At 45.2% G+C, this 21,052-nt stretch overlaps 1 protein-coding gene across 1 annotated transcript in view; it reads left to right on the top strand.

The window, feature by feature from the left end:
- Nucleotides 1-487: 487 nt before the first annotated feature.
- Nucleotides 488-21,052, top strand: part of LOC119383881 (uncharacterized) — a 76,492-nt gene continuing 55,927 nt past the window's right edge. Inside the window, exons 1-2 of the mRNA XM_049412699.1 lie at nt 488-663; nt 7,850-8,010. Of these exons, the coding sequence (XP_049268656.1) occupies nt 550-663; nt 7,850-8,010 (275 nt within the window). The 5' untranslated portion in view covers nt 488-549. The remainder of the gene's footprint in view (nt 664-7,849; nt 8,011-21,052) is intronic.

The raw sequence follows: 21,052 nt of genomic DNA on the forward strand, positions 1-21,052 counted from the left end.
TCCGAAATGACGCACTACTGATTTCCCATATTCAGTATCTATGTGCTTCGTATTCACTAATTCACCCTCGCCCCGCCAGTTGCAAGCTTCCTGGTTACATCAATGCGTACAGTGGCCGCAAGGGATAGGCATTCGCCCCGCGTCCCATCGCGAACCAGGATGAATTTTTTTGAGCACTAGAAAGCTTTACTTTTCGATAAATACCTATTGACGTCTTTGTAGCATTGCGCTAAAAACAGATGAATGACGGTTTACCCTTTAATAATCCTTCTACCGCCTTGCGGAATTTCTCAGCAATGAGTGATTCTAAAATTTGTTCATTATTTATGAACTAAAGTTCACATAGGACGTCATAACCTATGTGCGTCTGATACATGGAAATGTCAACAAATAAATGTGCACGTCCGATTCACATGCTTGAACGAGGATCAGTCGCATAACTACAGACTTTTTCTTTTTTGTACACGTACGACATATAATCTCGAGTAGAGAGTATAAATATGGTGTCCCAAAACGGTCTGTCTACTCTGAAAGCAGGCAGCCAATCTCATGGCGACTTTCGCAGCACTTATGTTTTCGGCCCTTGCTGTGGCCGTGGATTCCTTAGATGTGAACGACTTGGTCAACAACACGAACCTTTCTATGTATCAAGACCCCTCAAAGGTGATTATTTTTTGTGTTCATTGTTATTTGTGCGAATGAAGCTTAGTTTTATAATACTGATGAATGTTATACTGATATTGCTTACTACATTTTGGTATTCATAACGCACACGCTTTTTCATGCTGCTCCTATAAAGTTTTATAATATCTTCATATTTACGTTGCAGCTGCCACTGCACGCAAAAGAGATCTAGCATCGAAAAAAATTCAGGCATATTCCGCACATAGTGCGGGCCGATTTCATGCGATGCAGTCAGCCAGTAGATGACTATGATGCATTTCATGGCTTGAACCAAGTCTTACGAGGTGAATCGACGGCTGCGTGTAAATTTAGCAGTTGTATCCACGCCGTGGGCTTACCAGGCACATCGACCGCACTGGCGTGTAAACGGTCCTACAATCAGGACCGTTTAGATGCCAGTGGAAACGGCCGTTATGGTCGATATAAATGGTCCGACATAACGTCGGCACTAAAGTTACATCACAGAGGTCTCTTATATCGAAACGAAGTGTATGCAGCGTTTATTGGCATATTGCTGCGGCGACAAGGAACGCTTGCCGAGTCATTAGATAATAATAATAATAACAATAATAATAATAATAATAATAATAATAATAATAATAATAATAATAATAATAATAATAATAATAATAATAATAATAATAATAATAATAATAATAATAATATCTGGGGTTTAGCATCCAAAAACCACGATATGAGCCGAGTCATTGGAGAACATGTGTAATATATACTGCATTGTTATAATGTGGATAGCCAACACTACAACAAAGAATTGCCGTTAGACAGGCACTACCATGCACCACAAGTGATGTTAGGCAATGGTCGACGTAATTGATGTGCATAGGATCTGTACCGTGGGGTTGCTGCCTAAGACTCGTTGCAACACATTTGTCAGCGTCCATGTGCGACATTAAAATTATTAGCTATGGCAAACGGTAGGTCTTTCTCTTGTCCAACCAACGCAAAGTGTCTTATAAAGTTTTCATTGCTTATGTTTTGCTGTTCCTGCATTGGTATAGGCTGTGAATGACGTACGGCGCATAACCACGTTCCACGGACCATGTCCAGCACACCGGTATACAAAAAAATTAACTATAAAACCATCGAAGCAAAGGCACATTTGCGTGTGCCAGTTTTCAGTGCTGGACAGTATCAAAAATACATGTCTGAGATACTATCTTAGATACTCTTTGGCTTTCTTGTATCTGTACCGCGATATGTCTCGCAAGACTCGTATTTGTATCTGTATTTCCGATACATTGCAGCATGTATCGTCTATCTCAAGATACACGATACTGCGATCGCAACACCACCGTGTAAACAATAAACGATGGCGCAACTTCTCTTCTCATGCTGATACTGCTGCCACTAAGCCACGAAAATTAAACTAAAGGCAGTGACTTTATTTTATGTTTCCGCCAGAGTTTTCCGGCGAGGGCAGGGAACGAGCTCTGACCGTCCCTATCGATGGAGCAGTCACGTGGCGGCGTTCGCGTCTTCTCGACAGACAAACGTGCAAACATTTACGCCCAGCCGACCTTTTGTTTTTTCAATGTTTTTTTCCTTTCTTTTTATTTGTGTCAGTGCCATCACACTTGGCTCCTAGCCACTGTCCTGTGCTGCGTACTCCAATCCATGCGGCGTCTTTCGTACAAATTGTGATGCCGCTGTAGTGTCGTTATTGAAGTTTCTCTTGTGTTGTGCTTCGTCACGAACTCTGAAGAATGCAAGAATGGGGTTGCTTTGCGTCTCGTGGCTTTCACACATCGGCGATTTGAAGCACCTCGTCAATGCAAGCTTGGCTTACATGCAATGAGGTTAACTTACTTATATGGTAATAAGATTCCCATAGCTATAGCACCACCGGTACCGACGCTGGATCTAACAGAACAAGCATTCACCTAACAGAAGCTATATTGACGTACGTCTTTATTTGTTTTGTTCTATGAGTTGTCAAAATTATTTTTGGTTAGCACAAGTTCTTTCTCAGCTGTCCGTCTTTTCCATCCCATACATTACCTATGTCGCTGTATTTTTTTTCGGTACGCATTTCTGCCTGTCTTTACCGAGCTACCAAGGTTGATCTCTGATTTATTCTTACTTTTGACTGTCTGCGTCGTTTATGCTACTGTTTACATATTTATATTCCAATTGAGAGAGAGAGAGAAGAAATAGTAGAGAAGTAGAGAATACCAAGGCGATGTTGAAAACAAATATATAATAATATGCGTGCACCTGGAGTATACAGCAACAAGAATTCTGCTTATCACATAGTATAATGGCAAAGTTGAGTAACGTAATGATAACGTAAATTATGAGGAGCCCTCAAAAAAATTTTAGCAATGAAATTGGGAAAGATTGTTATACCAAATTCTCAGTTTTTCTCATGAGCATCTCAACTAGATGTTTCGCGCTATTTTCCATAGGCACTGAACTTTCTGTGGTCTTAGCTTAAATATTTAACTGTTATAGCTATTGGGAGTTACACGTGACGGTGGTGTAGTGGTTATGGTGCTTGGCTGCTGGCCCGAAGATCCCGGCGGCCGCATTTCGATGGGAAGAAAAATGCTAGAGGCACTATGCTTCAGGCCGTAGGTCTTAGAGCCCCAGGTGGTCGACATCTGCGGAGCCCTCCACTACAGCGTCTTTCATAATCTTGTCCCGGTTTTGGGACGTAAAACGCAGCAATTATTGTTAGCGCTTTGGGGTGCCGCCTGCAACGTGTCTCTATTCTTATTCCCTGTGTTTGATACGGAACCGTTTTTCTATTTTAATTAGATATATTTGATTTCCGTTTTTAGGCTTCCCTAACTGGTTTTACTGTTACTAATCAGTAGGTATTCGGACCTATAAATGGCAATGTAAAGAGAATGGCGGCGGTGTGCTGCGGCACTTTGTGCAACAATACGTCTGAGACGTTTCTGAGCTACACATATTCTCTCGTAGAAGAAAAATTGTTAAAAGAGTGCGAATTACTAAGTACGTCGCTAACAAACACTTTATTTACGCCAGCAGAAAAGCAGAATATGAAAATCATTTCAGTTTTATGTCCCCACATAAACACGATGCATCGCAATGAACGTCGCTACCAGCGTTATTGCTGATGTACAGCTGTCCGGTGATCCAGTACTTCAAAAATTGTAATACGTTTCCGGGAAATGTAAAGCTCCACAGGAGCATTTGCACCATCGTGCGGAGGCTTATAAATGATCGAGAGGTGGGCTAGTTGGTAAGTCATATTCTTTCAGCGAACTGGGTGCGCGCGAACTGATAACGGAGCGCTCGTGTTGTGTGGTTTTTTCCTCGTCCGTTGTCTGTTCCCGCTCTCCCAGTTCGCTGAACGACTATACATTCCTTGTGATTAGATGGCAACCCGCTAACTGGTCGGCAAGCAGAGCAGCCATTCCCACCAATTATAAAAGCGACAAGCAAAAACCGCTGTCAGCGTAGTGTATAGAGAGCTGTCATATTAAGCAGCTAAAGCAACGCCAGTAAGTTGTTCCGGAATGAAGCTAATATACCTTGAGCATGAAATGCAAAAGTTTTGAGATACTGACGTACATTTCATTCAAATGAAAAATTAGTCTCAGTTAATAAATTTTCAAGCAAACATTTTTTTTTGTATAGGCGTTTTTGCTACACGATATAAAAAATATAATTACAAATTTGTGAATGTTTCGAAGTATCTTAAGATGCAATTGCGATGTATCGTATGGGATACAACCAGCGTTGTGGTATCTTGTATCTGTATCTCCAATACTTCTTGCCTGAGTATCTTGTATCGTATTGCGATACAATTTCAAGGTATCTTTGCCCAGCCCTGCCAGTTTTATTAATAGCGGAAATGTTTAGCTGCCCCTAATCTGTCCAACGCGAAAAAAAAAACCTCCGCGCCTCCATACTACGCAAACGGGCCCACTGAACTCGATTCCTTTAAAGTAGTCTACAACGTAGTACGGCCGAAACGTCGAGAGGTGACTGTACTGGACTTGACTGGAAGTTGACATCCCTTGGCATTACTTCGTATAACTCAGTATCACTTGGTATCACTTCGTATCGCCAGGTCGAGCAAGGAACCGATCAGCTCCGCTTTGTCTTTAGCCTTGCGCCAATAGTGCAAGCTACGCCCGGCTAATTTTGTCATTATGCCCAACATTCACGCAGCATTAGGTAGCACGACTAGCAGCAATTCAGAATAGACATTTCTATAATCGACGTCTGAGTGTATGGCGGTTCATTATGGTAAAGCCAAGCAGTGACATTGACTTCAACTGCAAGAACAACCGGACTAGGAATAACCTGTTGGCAGTCGCATGTTCACAGTCACTGATGTGCCGATGTTTTCGTCCCCCATAAATACGTTGTATACCTGGTGGCGGTTTGTGCAATGAAAATCGATGCACGGTAGCATGCTGCGGCCAATACGTTTTGCATGATATGGTCAGAAGTTGCCACCCGGGACATGTCGCTGCTAAGTCGTCAGCGTTAAATGACCAACCTGTCGGTGTCTAATCCAAAGCAGGCCAATTCAAAGGGTGAAAAGTATGGTAGAAAGCAAGACATTTTTTAGACTGACAGCAATATGTCAAATTGTACAAACTATCATGAAAAAAAGAAAGTTAGTACACATGAATTAAGATTGTTTGATGGTTACGACGCAATACAAGCAGTGAGAAACTATTCATAGGTAGGAAAATTAGGGTACCAGGTAAATTAGAATTGGCTAAACATTGATACGAGTACGGTCAACAGCGGCTAATTAAAGAGAAAGTTAAAAAAATATGGCAGCTCCGCACTAGGGGTGCCAAGCTTGAAGGAACAGCGAAGCTGGGTGGCCTTCCTCGTTTCTCTTTATTTTTTGTTACTTCTCTTTCTCTCCATTTCTTTCTTTATCTCTATATTTATTTCGCTTTCTCGCCATTTAAATCTTTATTCCTCTTTCTCGCCTTTCTCTCTGTTTCTTTGTTTCTATTAATTTCTCTCTTTCCTTCTCTTTATGTCTTGCTCTCCCCTTTTTTTTCTCTCTTTTCCTTGTCTGTTAGTTTTTATCGTTCTCTCTCTCTCTCTCTGTTGTTCTATCTTTTATTGTCTTTATTCCGTTTCTTTCTATCTTTCACCTCCTCTTTCTTTCTATCACTTTCTGTCTCTCTCTCTATTTCTTTCTGCGTATTTTTTATCTCTTTCTTTTTCTATCTCTTTTCACGTGTTCGTTTGTGTTTGACACCCCCACCTGTACTCAGTAGTGGGGTTTGCCAAATTCCTGTGGCGCATACACACCTGAGGAGTATTGGACGATGGAACACAATTTACCAATAGCTCAAACAGCATTGCTGTTAAAATTAAACAAACAGATGGCACACGGATGTCCGGCAACGTTCACAAGCCTTGACAGATGAAGCCAAGCAGTCCCGTACAGTGCTTGCGCGTCCTGCGTCGAATGGGATGTGAGCGCTGTTTTTCCTGAGAGTCTAGCTTTGACGGTTTCCCTGAAGTGGGGCGAGCTAACTTGAGAGGAAATACGGCAGGATTGGTTGCACACTTGCTTTGGCACAGCTTCGTCAAATAGTCATTCAGATAATGTTAGGCAGTCAGGCGATACTAGACGATGCTCACTGCTTCTGAAAGAGCGACGGGTTTTAGCTTCTATGCCCTACTAGACGAGACAAGAGTAAAATGGTTAGCAGGGTGATGTTGTGCATTTAGATAGCTATTTACTTCCTCGGGTTCTCTGCCTGTGATAGTCTCCAAACATAACCCGTGCCCCATTTCCCGTGCCCCATTTTACAAAGGGCGAGAGTGATGACCGAGTTCGTCAGATGGCGGCGTCCACTACATACCACGCAGATGTGCTCTTGTGGGAAATGTCCGGTTACTACGCTCGCGGCCGGCGCATTGCACTGGTCATACGTTGTTCAGAATAGGAAACAGTGGTCTCTCTTTTGAACGACTCCCGCAGACCGCACAGGAACAAAATAACAAAACATGCTTAAACCGGAAGTAGTCCAATATGAACAACCCTTTTGGGCTTGCTCCACTCAAAAGACATAAGCAGCTCCTATAGGCAAGCGTTGCCCCATTAAACGGGGTTTAACAATGTCGACTCTTTGGCTGCGGCGCCCGTTAGGCAGCGTGGCACTTCGTTGAAAAGTGACATTCTCTGACAAATTCGTCTGTGATTCAGTCCCAGTAAGCATCCGTCACCACTTCGTGTGGCATAACGTCAGACTACCAGTCGTGGTAGGCCTCCGCTACCTCCTCAGCCCACCTCAGGACTCTGTCCTGGAGGGTGGGAGGGGAGCTGCGCAGGGCAGTCTCCCACAGCTCCTCACAACTAATTAGTGGTTTGAGAGTGCGGAAAATAGAGAGAAAGAAGTGTAGAAAGAAAAAGAAAGACAGACAAAAAGAACATCGACGAAAGAGAGAGAAAGCAGCAGAGAGAGAGGGAAAAGAGAGAAAGACATAAATTCTAGCCGGAAAGAAATTCTTCATGAGGCGGGATTCGAACCCGCGTACCCTCGATCTGTAGGCGAGCGTCCTAACCACTTAGCCATCAAAGCACGCTAGCAGAATGTGCGAGCAGACCTAGAGTCATGGGGCGTCTTAGGAGAGTGCGTACTTCCCAGGAGAAAGCCGCGCACCTGGAAGATAAATGTGTTGGTCGACGGGGGAGTAGGAGCGGCGACGGGCCTCTGCTTCGCTCCGCCAAGATTTGTGCGACTTAGTGCAAGCATTAAAACTTGTTTAAGAGAAAATTACCTTTGGCATTACAGTATTAGGCTCGAGTCGTGAGGGATAGACATTAATCAACCACACACATGTACTCCGCCAGCAGTTAGCATACGGTGTTCTTATTTCTAGGTAAATATCATTTGATCATTTGGACTGTTACAAAACTGCGACTGCACTAGCGTTTACCTCCGCAACGCTCATGACCATTATTCGCAGTAACTGTGATAGGATCGTACAAGAGCTAATCATGAATACAGCAGTCTAAAATGTGGGAATCGTTACAATATCTCGAAGACAGCCGTAGCTAGCGATAAAAAGACGATAAGTACAGACAAGTCACTGTATTGAGGGAAAGGAGGCGAGAGGGAGTGTGCCGAAGCATGAGTTATGCTCCAGGCAGAATGCAGTACATATGAATGCATCTTTCTTCTTTCAGTTTATTTGGACTAACAGTAGTGTTTATCTTTCACGTATATCTGTAAGTGCGAGTACGCTGAAAAATACACTACAAACTCCCTGTGTACGCTCACGGTATTGGAGTAATACAACAAAAGAAGTTGAGCGTTCTCTCGACGTTTATAACAAAACGGAGCACAGGTAAGAGTTCCAATATTCCCGAAAGAATTAAAGCGTGGCCTGAAGGCAAAGTAACCGAAAGGAAAGATTACGTCACTTCTAGCCAGCCGGCACCTAAAGTTAGCTCTAAAATATTTAAAGCAAATACAAGCTGCGGCAGCAGTGAAATTGAAGTCGGTGTTGGCGCGCTATAATACACAAGGTGGGAGGCATTTTCAGCGTTTCAATTTTAATAAATTGTGTAAAAATTAATTCATCCTCACAAGATAGTGTCGCGTTTAGGCGCCATGAAGAAAAATATTTACTACCAAGCTGTCGGGCAAAAGTGCTCCGGAAAGTTTGAAATACCCCACTCTGGCACTCAGCATGCTCTGCTAAGGAATATTAAAGGTACACTAAAGAGCGAAAGGATTTTTCTCATATTAGTAAAGTACTCTTTGACGATACCATAAACACCACGCTTGCGGCCAGAAGACGCTTAGTAAGCGAGAAAACGCGCAAAAACTAAATGTGGGTGGCGACGCCACCTTGAAGTTTCCGCACCATTCGCAGTGACGTCACGTTTTGACGGCGCCTACTAGGCATAACGTTTTTCCTAATCGCTCAAAACGACGTACATTGTCCTATGAGGGGGCCATAGGCTTAACATACCAAGTTTGGGGTAATTTTGTTGAGCCAGTTACGCCAAAACACAATAACTACACCTTGAAATACGTGACGTCCCGCGGGGAGATTTCGGCGCGAAATTTAAAAATGTAACTTTGAACTTCATTTCCTCCTGTAATATTAAACCCATGATGGAGCAATTTTAAACCGATTCATTGTTTCTCTTTAGTGTCCCTTTATGGCAGCTTCTAACTAGTGGTAACAAGCCTGAAGGAACAGTTAGCTTGGCGGCTTTCGTTGTTTCTATTTATTTTTTCCTGTTTCTTCCTACCATTTCTCTTTCTCGCGCTCTTTCTCTTTGTTTTTCCTATCTCTACTTATGTCCCTGTTTCCTTGTATATATATATATATATATATATATATATATATATATATATATAATCTCTTTATTTTTCTCTCTTTCTTTCTTCTTTGTCTTTCAGCCATGCTCTCGATTTCTTCCACCTCTTTCTCTATCTGGTTGTTCATTTCTCCCTCTTTCTCTCTCTCCTTCTTTTCTTTCTTTCTATCTCTTTCTAGGTCTCTGTACTTGTTCCCTCACCATCCGAGTTATTGCATCCCGTGCCATCGATGTGTTCTGGAATCGAAGGAGAAGTGGTACAAGAAGACAAAACAGTCACAGTTTTGCCGTAACGGCGAAGCAATGAATGCGATAGGAATAAATTGGAATGTAACGCGAAGAACGGAAAGCAGCTCGAAATTGCCAGCGCGTCGCTCGAGCCCAAATGACAAATGAAAAGAACGTACACAGGACGAGCGCGAACTATCATGCGTCACAGCTCGACACTGGAAGCGCACTGCTCAAACATAAGCAGGACGCACGAAACGAACGAACAGGTACACACAGGACGAGCGCGAAGTGACTCTCCCACTGGTTACTTATTTCTGTTTGAACGGCGCGCTCCTTTCGCAAACGCGGCCGCTGCAGCGAGCGAAGCGATCTTCGTACGCTCTGTGACTTCAGCGCGGACATCGCGGGGAAAGCACAAGACATACAACACCGCGTCCCTCCCCCCCCCCCCCCAGCCACCCCCTTCTTTCCTCTAGATAAGCGCACGAAGGCGACCACGACTTGTAGGTCGAAGAGCAGCGGCGTTCGCAGGAACAGGGCGACGATCTTTAAAGCGCGCCACGCGTGCGCATCGTGCCATCTATTTGGTAACTAAGAAAGCATACTGATGTAAGTGGGGTATATAAATAGCTCGCCGTTAGCACGCTGAAAGACGCTGCTGTTGGTGGCCTAACCGTATAACGCCGCGCGCTGGAAAGCGGGAGGTGGCCCCTTCGATTCCGCGGGTCGGAAAGTTTTTCTGAATTACTTTTCTTTGTAGCTTTGATATATATATATATATATATATATATATATATATATATATATATATATATATATATATATATATATATATATATATATATATATATATATATATATACACGGTGAATGACGGCGGCGACGGCAAAAATAAGCCGAGACTGTCCATATAATTGCTATCGCAATAAAACAGTGCTTGCCGGTAAAGTCATTGCGTTGCACGCGCAAGGTTTTAATGTAGATGCCACGCATAGTTATGACAGTTTCTGTTCACGCCCAATGGATTTTCTTTGAGCATAAACAGCTCCTGTGTTAAAAATCGTGTCACGTGCTCAGGCGTGGTAGCTGAACTTTATTGGAGCGAGACAAAAGGCGCTGGCGTTGGATTTGATGTCCGCCATTAAGCAAGCTTACTCGTATAAAAACACAGTTTCGCCTCAAGGCTGAAGCAATGAATGCGATAGCAAGAAGTGGGAATGTCACAGGAAGAACGGCAAGCAGCTAGAAACTTGCTGCGCGTAGCTCAAGCACAAATGACGTAGGAAAAGAAAACAGACAGGAAGAATGCGAAGTAACAACAGTTACAGCTCGATGCTCGAAGCGCGCTGCTCAAACACAAAGAATGACGCACGAAAAGAACGCACAGATATACACAGGAGCAGCGCGAACTATCGCAGTTGTTACGTGAACTAGGCCCTACTTTGGCCACTTTCGCTCTTCTCGCTATAGCAGCTCACTCATTTCGTAAACGCGGCTGCTACAGTGAGCAGAGTAACCTTCTTGCGGTCTACAGCTTCAACGCAAACTTTGCGGGGAAAGCACAATACGTACAAAACTCCCCCTCAAGAGATAAGCTGGCGAGCACGGTCGGCCACGCCTTGTATGTCAAAGTACAACTCGGATGCGCACATCCAAAATCTGGCGAAGCAATAGAGAATTTTAGAATTGGTGACCCAAAGAATTTTCCGAGCCGCCAGAACGCAAGCCGCTATCTGGCTCTTGCGCTCGCGTTGTCTCAAGACCCTGTAGTGCCCTGTAGGCGGTGATCGTAACCGGAGAGCGCAAGATCACAAGTGAAAAAAAATTAAGACGGCGCTTGGGAGTGGCGCGTGAAGCCATGGCTCACGTTCTCTGGTGACGTCGATTCTGGTCACTAAAATATAACTTAATTTAGGTCTAGTTGGTACATATTAGAGCACTGCACGGGCCGTGAATCTCGGCCCGGGCCCGGCCCGGGCCCGGCACTCGTTGAAGTTTACCCGCCCGAGCCCGGCCCGGTTACTCAAAGCGAGACCCGGGCCCGGCCTGAACCCGACAAAAAATTTCACCCGCCCGGCCTGGCGCGGCCCGACCGCAGATCGAGCCCGACATGGGCCCGACCCAATAATCTAAGTCGTCTTGACAGAACATGGAATCGGCAGCAACGCATTTTTAAGTAGCAAATATTCACGTTTTCTTGACGCATGCAACGCTAACAAGTATGCTTTAACCTACGGTAATTATTCATACAAAAGGGCCTCACTGTGGTAACAGTTGACCGGAAATGCTGGGTACTATGAACGGTTATTCGGCAGCGGTATACTGCACCAATATTTCTTGCAAATACAATGGGAATCATCAAGAGCGTTTACTAGCAGGTATTGTAGCAAGAAAAGGGATTTGCAGCATGAGTTCAGTTTCAACAGGGAGCGCAGTAAGAACAGCGGAGAGCGAGAACTGAACGCTCTCTTCGCTTTGTTTTCATTACGCTATCTATTGAAATTTAAAGCATGCTCTAACGACAAAGCTAATCGTGCGCCCTTCTGGATATGTAGAACTTGTCTTCAGCATAGTAGCACCTTGCCGCAGCTAATGAAATAGAGGTAAAAAACGAAAATTATTACCTTTGTTGTAAATACGCTAACCTAGATAAAAATTATAACGAGCTCCGTGCGCCACGTGTACTTTTCGAAATACGTATAAACAACCGAAAGGAAGAAAAAGCGATTTGTCACAGCGTTGTTTCCATATATCACCCCGTTCCTAGTACACACATTCTATAAGTTTTTTGTGGCATAGTTTAGAGTTCATTTCTTCACATGTTATTGGGCGAAAAGTGAAATTATCAAGAGATTGCTGTTGTAAGCACACACGATGCGCTGTTACGTCAGATATCCTGCCGCGCTAAAGTTTCTCGAACTGCTTGCGCTAGACGCAAGGGCGCACAAAATGTGCCTTGCGAATTGTGATGGTGCCGACAGTCGGGTGGGGGGGGGGGGGGCTGTTCTCAGACTTCGTACACTGGAAGTTCCACCACTGGAACAGATCATAGGTCTGTTCAGACCTATGCAAAATGAACATAGATGTCCAACTCTCCCTTCATTTCTCTTCTTCCTGAACGTCGTGCCACTATAGTGATGCAGAACTACCGGCAAATTGACTATCGACAGCATCGATAGTTTTTTTTTTAAACTATCGATAGTGCAAACAAACTATCGATAGTTCTATTATCGAGAAACTATCGATAGTGCAATCGATAGTACCATCGGTAATATTACTAGCGATATTACTGCCACGCGTGTTTATTGCTTTGTTTTCATGTATTCGGGTTTCATCCGCAAAGGCTGTTAGCACCGTTTGACGCAGACCGCGACGTAAAGTTTGCAAAGCTTCACGATTGTTTGAGATCATTCTGTTAAGATTACGCGCAGGACGCGAATAGTCAAGTTTATTCGAGAGCTTACGCGAGCACCAGGAATTAAGCTGGAAAGTTCGATGACTGATGTATAAAAGCCGACGCGTGTTACCGATGATCAGATTACTGGAAGGCCGACGACTGTTCTCGCCGCTATCAGTGCGCAGTGAGTATTGCTTGTATTTTGAGTTCTGACTTTCTGGTTACAAGCTCGCCCAAATAAAGAGCTCCGTATCACAGAACACCTATACACTTTCCGTGTTTCCCAGTCATCCTGAGGCATTCTTCACCTTCACAACCACGTGACAATGCTATCGATAGTGGTGTGACAAATGATGCTGTTGCTGGGTGGCCATATTGTCGAAATATTTGCGATAGCCTACTATCAGCTTCTCTTTATTTATGAGTAATTCTTGGTGAGAGAAATAAATTATCTCAGCAGTTAAAATGGCGAAATATGTACATCAATAAATTCATATCCAAAAGCAACCAGTCACACTTTACAAATAGCAAACTTAGTTGTTGATATTACTTTTTTATTTTGAAATCATAAAATTCAATATAAATTTGGAGCCGCGCAGTTACACCACATGTAACGGCTTCCTTTCCGCTACAGCTGAACAGTTTGACTTCATGATGGTGTGTCAAAACGCTCTGGTGAAGAACACAAGCATGTTGCCCTTCAGCCTGCTCCTCCGGCTCCACTATGTACCACGCGCGCGGGGAAGCAAGTTTATTCTGCAATGAGTTCGCGCTGTTGATTTTATACTATCGATAGCACCATCGAAGTTACTATTGATGTGATTTCATACTATCGATAGCACCATCGAAGTTACTATCGATAGCGCTATCGATAGTATTTTTACGTTCGATAGTTAAATAGTGACTCAGCTATCGATAGTATCGATAGTACCATCGATAGTTCTGCATCACTACGTGCTACTCTTCAATATAATAATCTATGAAACTCCTCTATGAGGGCTTCTCCATGCAGGTTTCAGCACTGTATGCAATGTACGGTTTATACTATGCTCGTTTTATGATATTAGAATGGTTTGTGCCTTACTAACGATATTGGATAACGCAGGTAGGACTGGTAGAAGGTAGGCGAAGAGATTTCGACCTATTTTCGGGGTTCGTTACAGTTGGGAAATAAAGGCGCGAATGATTTTCTCGATAATTACTCATTGGGTGCGTATGGTTCGACGTAAAGGGACACCTCCCGACACGCAATTAGCACTTGTCTTTTTTCAAGCGAATATATTTTGCCCCATGCCTTGTTTAACGGACCTATGCTATTCCTGCACATTCCAGCGCTGTTGCGGCAGAATCATGTAGCTCTCGCACCACATAGCGGAACAAGACGAAAGCTCAGACGTTAACAATGTGGACAAACAAAACAGGCTGTGCATGTCCATGTCGTGTTACATGACCACTGGGAGCCGTGACGGAGCTACGGAAAAAGAATGTGTCATTATAGTGAATCTATGTAACGTAACTCCGCTCAGACGTTTTGGTTTAGTGGACTACTGGAAATTTCAAGAACGTTGCCACGCTTTGGATTTCTGTGATCGCTCTTCCGATGATAAGTTATAGAGGTCAATATATTACAGTACATTTATTACTGCGATTACAAAATAACATTTGGGATATAAAATAATGGCAACTATAGTTAATAAAGCAGAGGAAAGAGAGATGTTAACTTTATGGGCGCCTGGTCTGCTTACTTTCAGCTCGCCCGTTTCAAATAAATAAAGTAGCCTCATGAGCAAGAAGCAGAAGTAGTTCAGTACTTGTCCCTCACAAAACTTCTCCAACTAGCTTGACCCCAGATAAAAAAATAGTTTTTTCGAGATAAAATATGTAGAACATATATGTATGCACTACGTGTGTGTAGCAATCTTAAAGGGGTAGTACTACCAAATTTGTGGCTGGCGCGTTCTTTGCTGTAAGCGTTTCCTATAGCTCCAGGAAGCATGATACACGCGCCAAGAATCATATATTCTCGCTAAATAATTTAATATCGCCTTTTTATGTGGACAACTTTCGGTTTAGGTTTCTGGACGCCGAGGTTGGGCAGTCACGTAACAGTGTAGGGGTCTTGCTCACGTGACCACACAAGGCTGTGACGCATTTAGCCAGGGCGCGATCGAAACTTAGCGACTGACGCAGCAACCGATGCTTTGCCGGTACTACGGACCCTAGAATATAGTATATTCTAGGGACCGTACCGGTAGGTACGTTGCAGAGGTCCGGAGGTCAGTCACATCACTACAGCAGATCTCGTGTGACGTCACTACAAACTTCGTTGCCCCTCCTATAGAGCTACGTCAGTGTTTGCGCGCTAGCGATGGGTCTCGATCAAGAGAATGGGCATTTAGGTACACTTTGGAAGTGAATAAAATATATTCTAAACGTTTGCTATGTCCGACCCATCGTGTGGAGTGTCCTTGCATACAGAGGAAACCCACAACAGGCTTGTTATAGCCTTGAAACTTGAAGCACCACCCCTTTATGAACTGAGCAAAGTCCAAGCCCGGCCCGGCCCGAGCCCGGCCCTGCCCCTCCATGAAAACTGCTTTACCCGGCCCGGCCCACGCGCCGGGCCGGTCCCGGGTTGTCGGGTAGGCCCGAGCCCCCGCAGCGCTCGAGTAGGTATTCCTGAGGCTAAAATACAGCGGAAACGCACATCTTTGTCCTTCTTACTTCTTTAGTTATTTGTTCATTCACACATCTGAACATGATTTCATGTCTTCGTCTATGTAATCGACTATCATCCTAAAAAGACAGGGCTTGCAAACACGGACACAAGAAAGAAGTCAGGACACCACAAACGCCGACTAACAACTGAAGAAACGCACAACGGCGGAAAAGAAAGAAGGAAAAAAACTTATCTGCGCATGCCCATGCAATAGGGGAACCTTTCAATCCGGCACGCGTGGGGGTCTACGTGGAAGATAACTGCTGTTAAGGCATTTCATTTCATCTTTATGCAAGTTAATCGGCGGTTGGGTCACGCATGCGCTACCACTGTTCTCGATATGTCATGCCTCAATCATCAGGCGCGTTTCTTCATTTCTATGCAGGTACAACACTGCGCATTCATGGAATTTTGGCGTGCACTTACACTCTCGGCAATGTATAGATAGATTAGAAGGTGAGCATCCGGTTAGCGATCTCTTGTGTTCCAATAATCTCTGGCTAATGCACCGGCCCGCCTGTCGTACGTAGAAGCGGCCACAGCTGAAAGGGACCTTACACGTCGCACTTGTACGGCAATCAGTGAATTTGTTGGTGTGTTTTACGAAACAAATATCGGTCCGCTTCTTTTTTACTCGCTCATTCTTCCTCTGCGCAGCGGCACAAATCTTACCTAGCGTATTGGCAGCCGTGAAAACAATATTAGCGCCGTATCTACTTCCTAATTTCTTTAGCCTGTGAGATACGCAATGAATGTACGGCGTACCTACGACACGTTTCTTCCTATCGCTTTCTGCAACCATGCTCGGATTTAACATAATGGACTTCTTTAAACGTTAACTAGCCACTGTAGGCACTGTAGCTGAACGTTTAAAGAAGTACATTATGTTAAGTCCGAGCCTGTCAACCCATGCTGGTGCGGCCGCTTCTACGTACGACAGACGGGCCACTGCATTGACCAGAGATTATTGGAACATGAGAGAGGACTAACCGGAGGCTCTCCTTCTAATCTATCTTTACATTGCCCAGAGTGTAAGTGCACGCCAAAATTCGATGAATGCGCAGTGTTGTACCGGCGTAGAAATGAAGAAAAGCGCCTGATGATCGAGGCATGACATATCGAGAATAGTGGTAGGGCATGCGTGAGGCAACCATTGATTACCTTCCATAAAGCTGAAATCAAATAACTTAACAGTTATCTTCCACGTAGACCCCCCCCCCCCCCGCGTGCCGGATTCATAGGTTCGCCTATTGCATGGGCATGCGCAGAGAATTTTTCGTGCCTTCTTTCTTTTCCGTCGTTGTGGGTTTCTTCAGTTGGTAGTTTTCGAAAGCTCTCCTTCTGGTCAGTATTGCCAGAAGGAAAGCCTCCGAATTGAAGAGACGTTTCGCGACTGTTCGTTCCGCTAGGGGAGAGCGCATGCGTAGGGCTGTTGTGAAAAAGGCGGAATGTCTAAGGCAGCGCACTGCGGAGCGAAGGGTCGCAGGTTCGAATGCCCGGTCGCGCTCTTCGGAATTTTTTTCGTCTGAATTCTTTTCATTTGTGGCTTTTGTGTATATATACGTACATATACATATAGGGGACATGACGGGGACGTCAAAAATTCACCGAGAGTGTCCATAGAGTTGCTATCGCAATAATTAATCGGGAAAGCGCTGTAGAAATGGGTCCGCGTACTCGCGCTGAGAAACACGACGCCATAGCCGCTAAGACGCAACGGACGGCATAACAACAATTGCATATTCATGGAATACTATAGGAGATCTATTATTATAGCTGGAGTGTCGCACGCAAGCGCAGCTCATCATCTCATAACGGCGAGAAGCGGGGAGATAGGTGGCAACATGCGCATTCGAGCAACACATGATCCAGTGTGAGCGTCGTCTACTACTCTACGCGCATCAGTACACACGAAAGGTCGTAGACAGCGTGGTATCCGTCCTGTGTCTTCAAGGTCTTGGTTGCAGAAAACTGACGTAACGCAAAACCACGATTTACCCAAGATGTGCCTAATGAGAAGCAATAGACAATCAACCCAAGGAAAGTACAGGCGACGTTATTTGTAGTAATTATGATATAAATGTGAAGATATAAATGGGGACGTAAAGACAACTTGCCGCCGGCAGAACGAACCTGCAGCCTTCGAATAACGCGTCCGATGCGGCGACGGTTGTCCTGTCGTCCACTTTATTGGGTACATCTGCGCATTTAAACCTGGCAGTGTTGGTCAGCGCCGCTCGTAGCCATGACGGCGGTTTTTCCACTCGCTGCCTCAACTGTATCATATCTTCAGTGGTTTTTGCAAGTGGCGGGAGGTCGACCAGAGCATCATATGGCACCGAACTTCTGGCCTATCCAAACCTCCGTTGCTCATAGGAAGAGGCTAGCGATAACGTTTTTTTTTTCTTTAAATGATGTGTTGTTTAGGAAATGTTAACGCTTTTATATAGCGCCGGCTGCTCCTTTTAACAGATAATAGAATTTGTGAAAATCACAGCGATAAAAAAATATTGCGGCAGATGACACGCGTTTTCGGCATTAGTTTTGCGCATATCATGGGCTTACCAAACACATCGACTACACTAGACAATTTCAGTTTCAAGTACATGTAAAGGTTAGCGTATGTGGATCGCCTGCGTGGCTAATGTGCGCATGCGCAGCACGTAGAGCCTATCTACGCGCTTTGCGGAGGTGCGTGAAGTCTGCGCGGTTGAGTTCAGTGCGCCACGTACTTGAGGGACCTATGCGGCGCTTTCCCGAGATTACGCAACTATTGTTGAAAGGCAGGTCGGCAGGTTTCACGATGGTAGCACACCAATGGAACGCTCCGAGCGGTGATCCGTGCCGAAGGTTTTCGAAAAATGACGACTTGAATACGCTTCGTGACGTTCGAGAGTCCATCCCAATCGATGACAGGATGCAGTATTCAATGAGATGAACTGAAGCAGCCGTGTCCCGGTCGTCCGCCACTGGAAAAGTATTAAATGCCCACACCCACCCTCACATGTAGTGCGCGATTGCGTAGACAGCAGCAACTCTCAATCTTAGTTGCGTCTTATAACATACTTCGCGTCGTCGAGTTAGCCGCTGAGATACTGTTGCTCTCTCTCCGTTATGAGAATGGCGTCAATTTCAGCCCAAGAGAGGGAGAGAGAGCAGCAAAGGAACGGCAGGGAGGGTAACCAGGTTGCACCCTGTTTGCTACCCTGCGCTGGGGCAGGGGGAACGGGAGAAAAAGAACAGAGAAAGCAAGGAGGAAAGAGGGAACAAGTGATACGCGCACACACATGTGAGCGTTCACCGTGCAATTTGACAATCACAACCAAGAAATGTTTAAGACCGGTTTCTCACAACATATGCGGGTCACGGTATATGCTGCGAGGTATTTTTCTTCTCTAAAGTGCGCGGCGACCATTTTTACGTCTGCCGTGCGTCTTTACGTGCGTTCCTGTGTGCGTGTGTTCTGTGTGCGCTGGCCGTCCTACGCTTAACGTGGGACTGAGCGTCTCCCGCTCGCCGATGGTCTCTTTGTGTTTTGCCCTAACGTGATTGGCTAGGATACGCAGCAAAAAGCGCGGTTCACGTGAATAAACGGGATTTGTCTTCTGGACTCCATGTTATTCGTGTGTTCCTCGACTACCGGTGGTCGTTCCGCCGGTGAATACGCAACACCATGCGACAATCTGCACCACTCGCCTTGGAACAAAAAAGTCACAGTTTCGCCTCAAGGGCGAAGCAATTAATGCGAGAGCAAGAAATTGGAATGTCACAGGAAGAACGGCAAGCAGCTAGAAACTTCATGCGCGCTGCTCAAGCTCAAAGGACGCAGGAAAAGAAAATACACAAATGGGAGTGCGAAATAACAACTGTCGCAGCGGAACACATGCAGCGCGCTGCTCAAATAAAAGGTAGCGCGAAAAAAAAAAAAACGCACAGCTTTGCACAGGACGAGCGCACACTGCCAAAGTTGTTACTTCAACTGGCCCCTATTTTGGCTCTTCTACCTAGCAGCTCGCTCCTTTCCCAAACGCGGCCGCTGCAGCGAGCAAGGTGACCTTCGTGTGGTCTATAGCTTCAATGCAAACTCTGCGGTGAAAGCATAATACGTACAAAACTACCCTCGAGAGATAAGCCCGCACTAGCACGGTCGACCACGCCCTGCTTGTGAAAGTACAAGTCGTAGGCGCACGTCCAGACTCCGGCGAAACGCTAGAGTGTTTTAGAGTTGGGGACCCAAGAAATTTGCAAGCCGAAAGGGCGCACGGGCAGAACGCGAACAATTACCGGACTGTTGCGCTTGCATTGTCCCAAGACTCTGCAGCGCCCTTCTTTGGGCGGCGAACGAAACCCGAGAGAGCGCGCGACCGGAAGAGAAGAAAAGAAATACGGCGCTTGGTAGTGGCGCGTGAAGACACGGCTCGCGTTCCCTGCTGGCGTCGATTCTAGTCAATAAAATAAATCTTCATTCGCGTCTAGCTGGTACATATTCCTGAGAATAAAATTACAGCGCAAACACACTTCTTTGTCCTTCTTACTTCTTTGTCCGTGCCCCATCTGAATATGATTCCATGTCTTCGCCATATCTACTACACTACCATACTTGTTACACATTTTGCTTTAGAGCTATTGTGTGCGCATGTGCGGTTAGGTTGTCTTGGGCATATATATGTAATGGCGTACGAAAGACTAAAACAGTTGTCAGTGAGCGCTTTTGCGGTACGTTTCTTTTCTTCGTGAGTGTCTTGTGCATTTGCCTTGATTTTTAGCCTTAAGATTCTGGCCACGGTGTCAGAAGAAACTCAGTTTTTCCGGAAGGGCGAAGAAATCAATGCGATAGCAACCAATTGGAATGTAACATGAAGAACGGCAAGCAACTCGGTACTTGCAGCGCGCCGCTCAAGCGCAAAGGACGCACAAAAAGAACCCACATAGGACAGACGCCAACTAACGACGGTCACAGCTCGATACTTGCAGCACGCTGCTGAAGCACAAGCAAAGACACTTGAAAAGAACGCAGAAGTATACACAGGACGAGCGCGAACTGTCACAGTTGTTACTCCTTTGTGTTTGAGCAGCACGCTACAAACCAGCGTTCTTAGATACTTTTTCTTCTTGAAACAGTGGCCCGTAGAGTGACCCCTCCGCGTCTCCTGCCGCGTGATGGCGTTCGACGCCACTTTTTAGTGCCGCGTCTCAAGGGCAGTTTTATAAAGCAAAATCTAGGAGCGCTGCCATAAAGTGCGCACTTCGGGCAATATCGCGGGTGACACTGCACATGCTGGAGCACCTCCGAGCTCTGAGTAGCAGCAGCACTAAATGGTGCATATACATAGCTCACCGTTAGCATTCAAAACAATGAATGGCGCCTGTGCCTGTTGTCTAACGCTGCACGCTGCGGAGCGAGGGATCGCACGTTCGAATCACGGTGGCACGCATCGGAACTTTTTCTCTTCTGAGTCATTTAAGGACCTGTTTCGCCAGGTTCTTTAGCTGGGGCGAAGTCCCGCGCCGTACGCGTAACCTTTGTTCCAGAGGTGACCACTGCAGGCTCAGCTCGCGCGAAACAGAAGTCTTCTTCCTCTTGTTCTTCGAGCGACGTGATGACGTTTAACCCCTTCAGTCACGAATTATGATGCACTGTCTGCAAATGCGTCAAATTCGATTGGCATAATTCGAAAGCACTCAGTATTACATTCCAAGAAAGAAAATG

The sequence above is a fragment of the Rhipicephalus sanguineus genome, chromosome 2, assembly GCF_013339695.2.
Source record: "Rhipicephalus sanguineus isolate Rsan-2018 chromosome 2, BIME_Rsan_1.4, whole genome shotgun sequence".
Lineage (NCBI taxonomy): Eukaryota > Metazoa > Arthropoda > Arachnida > Ixodida > Ixodidae > Rhipicephalus > Rhipicephalus sanguineus.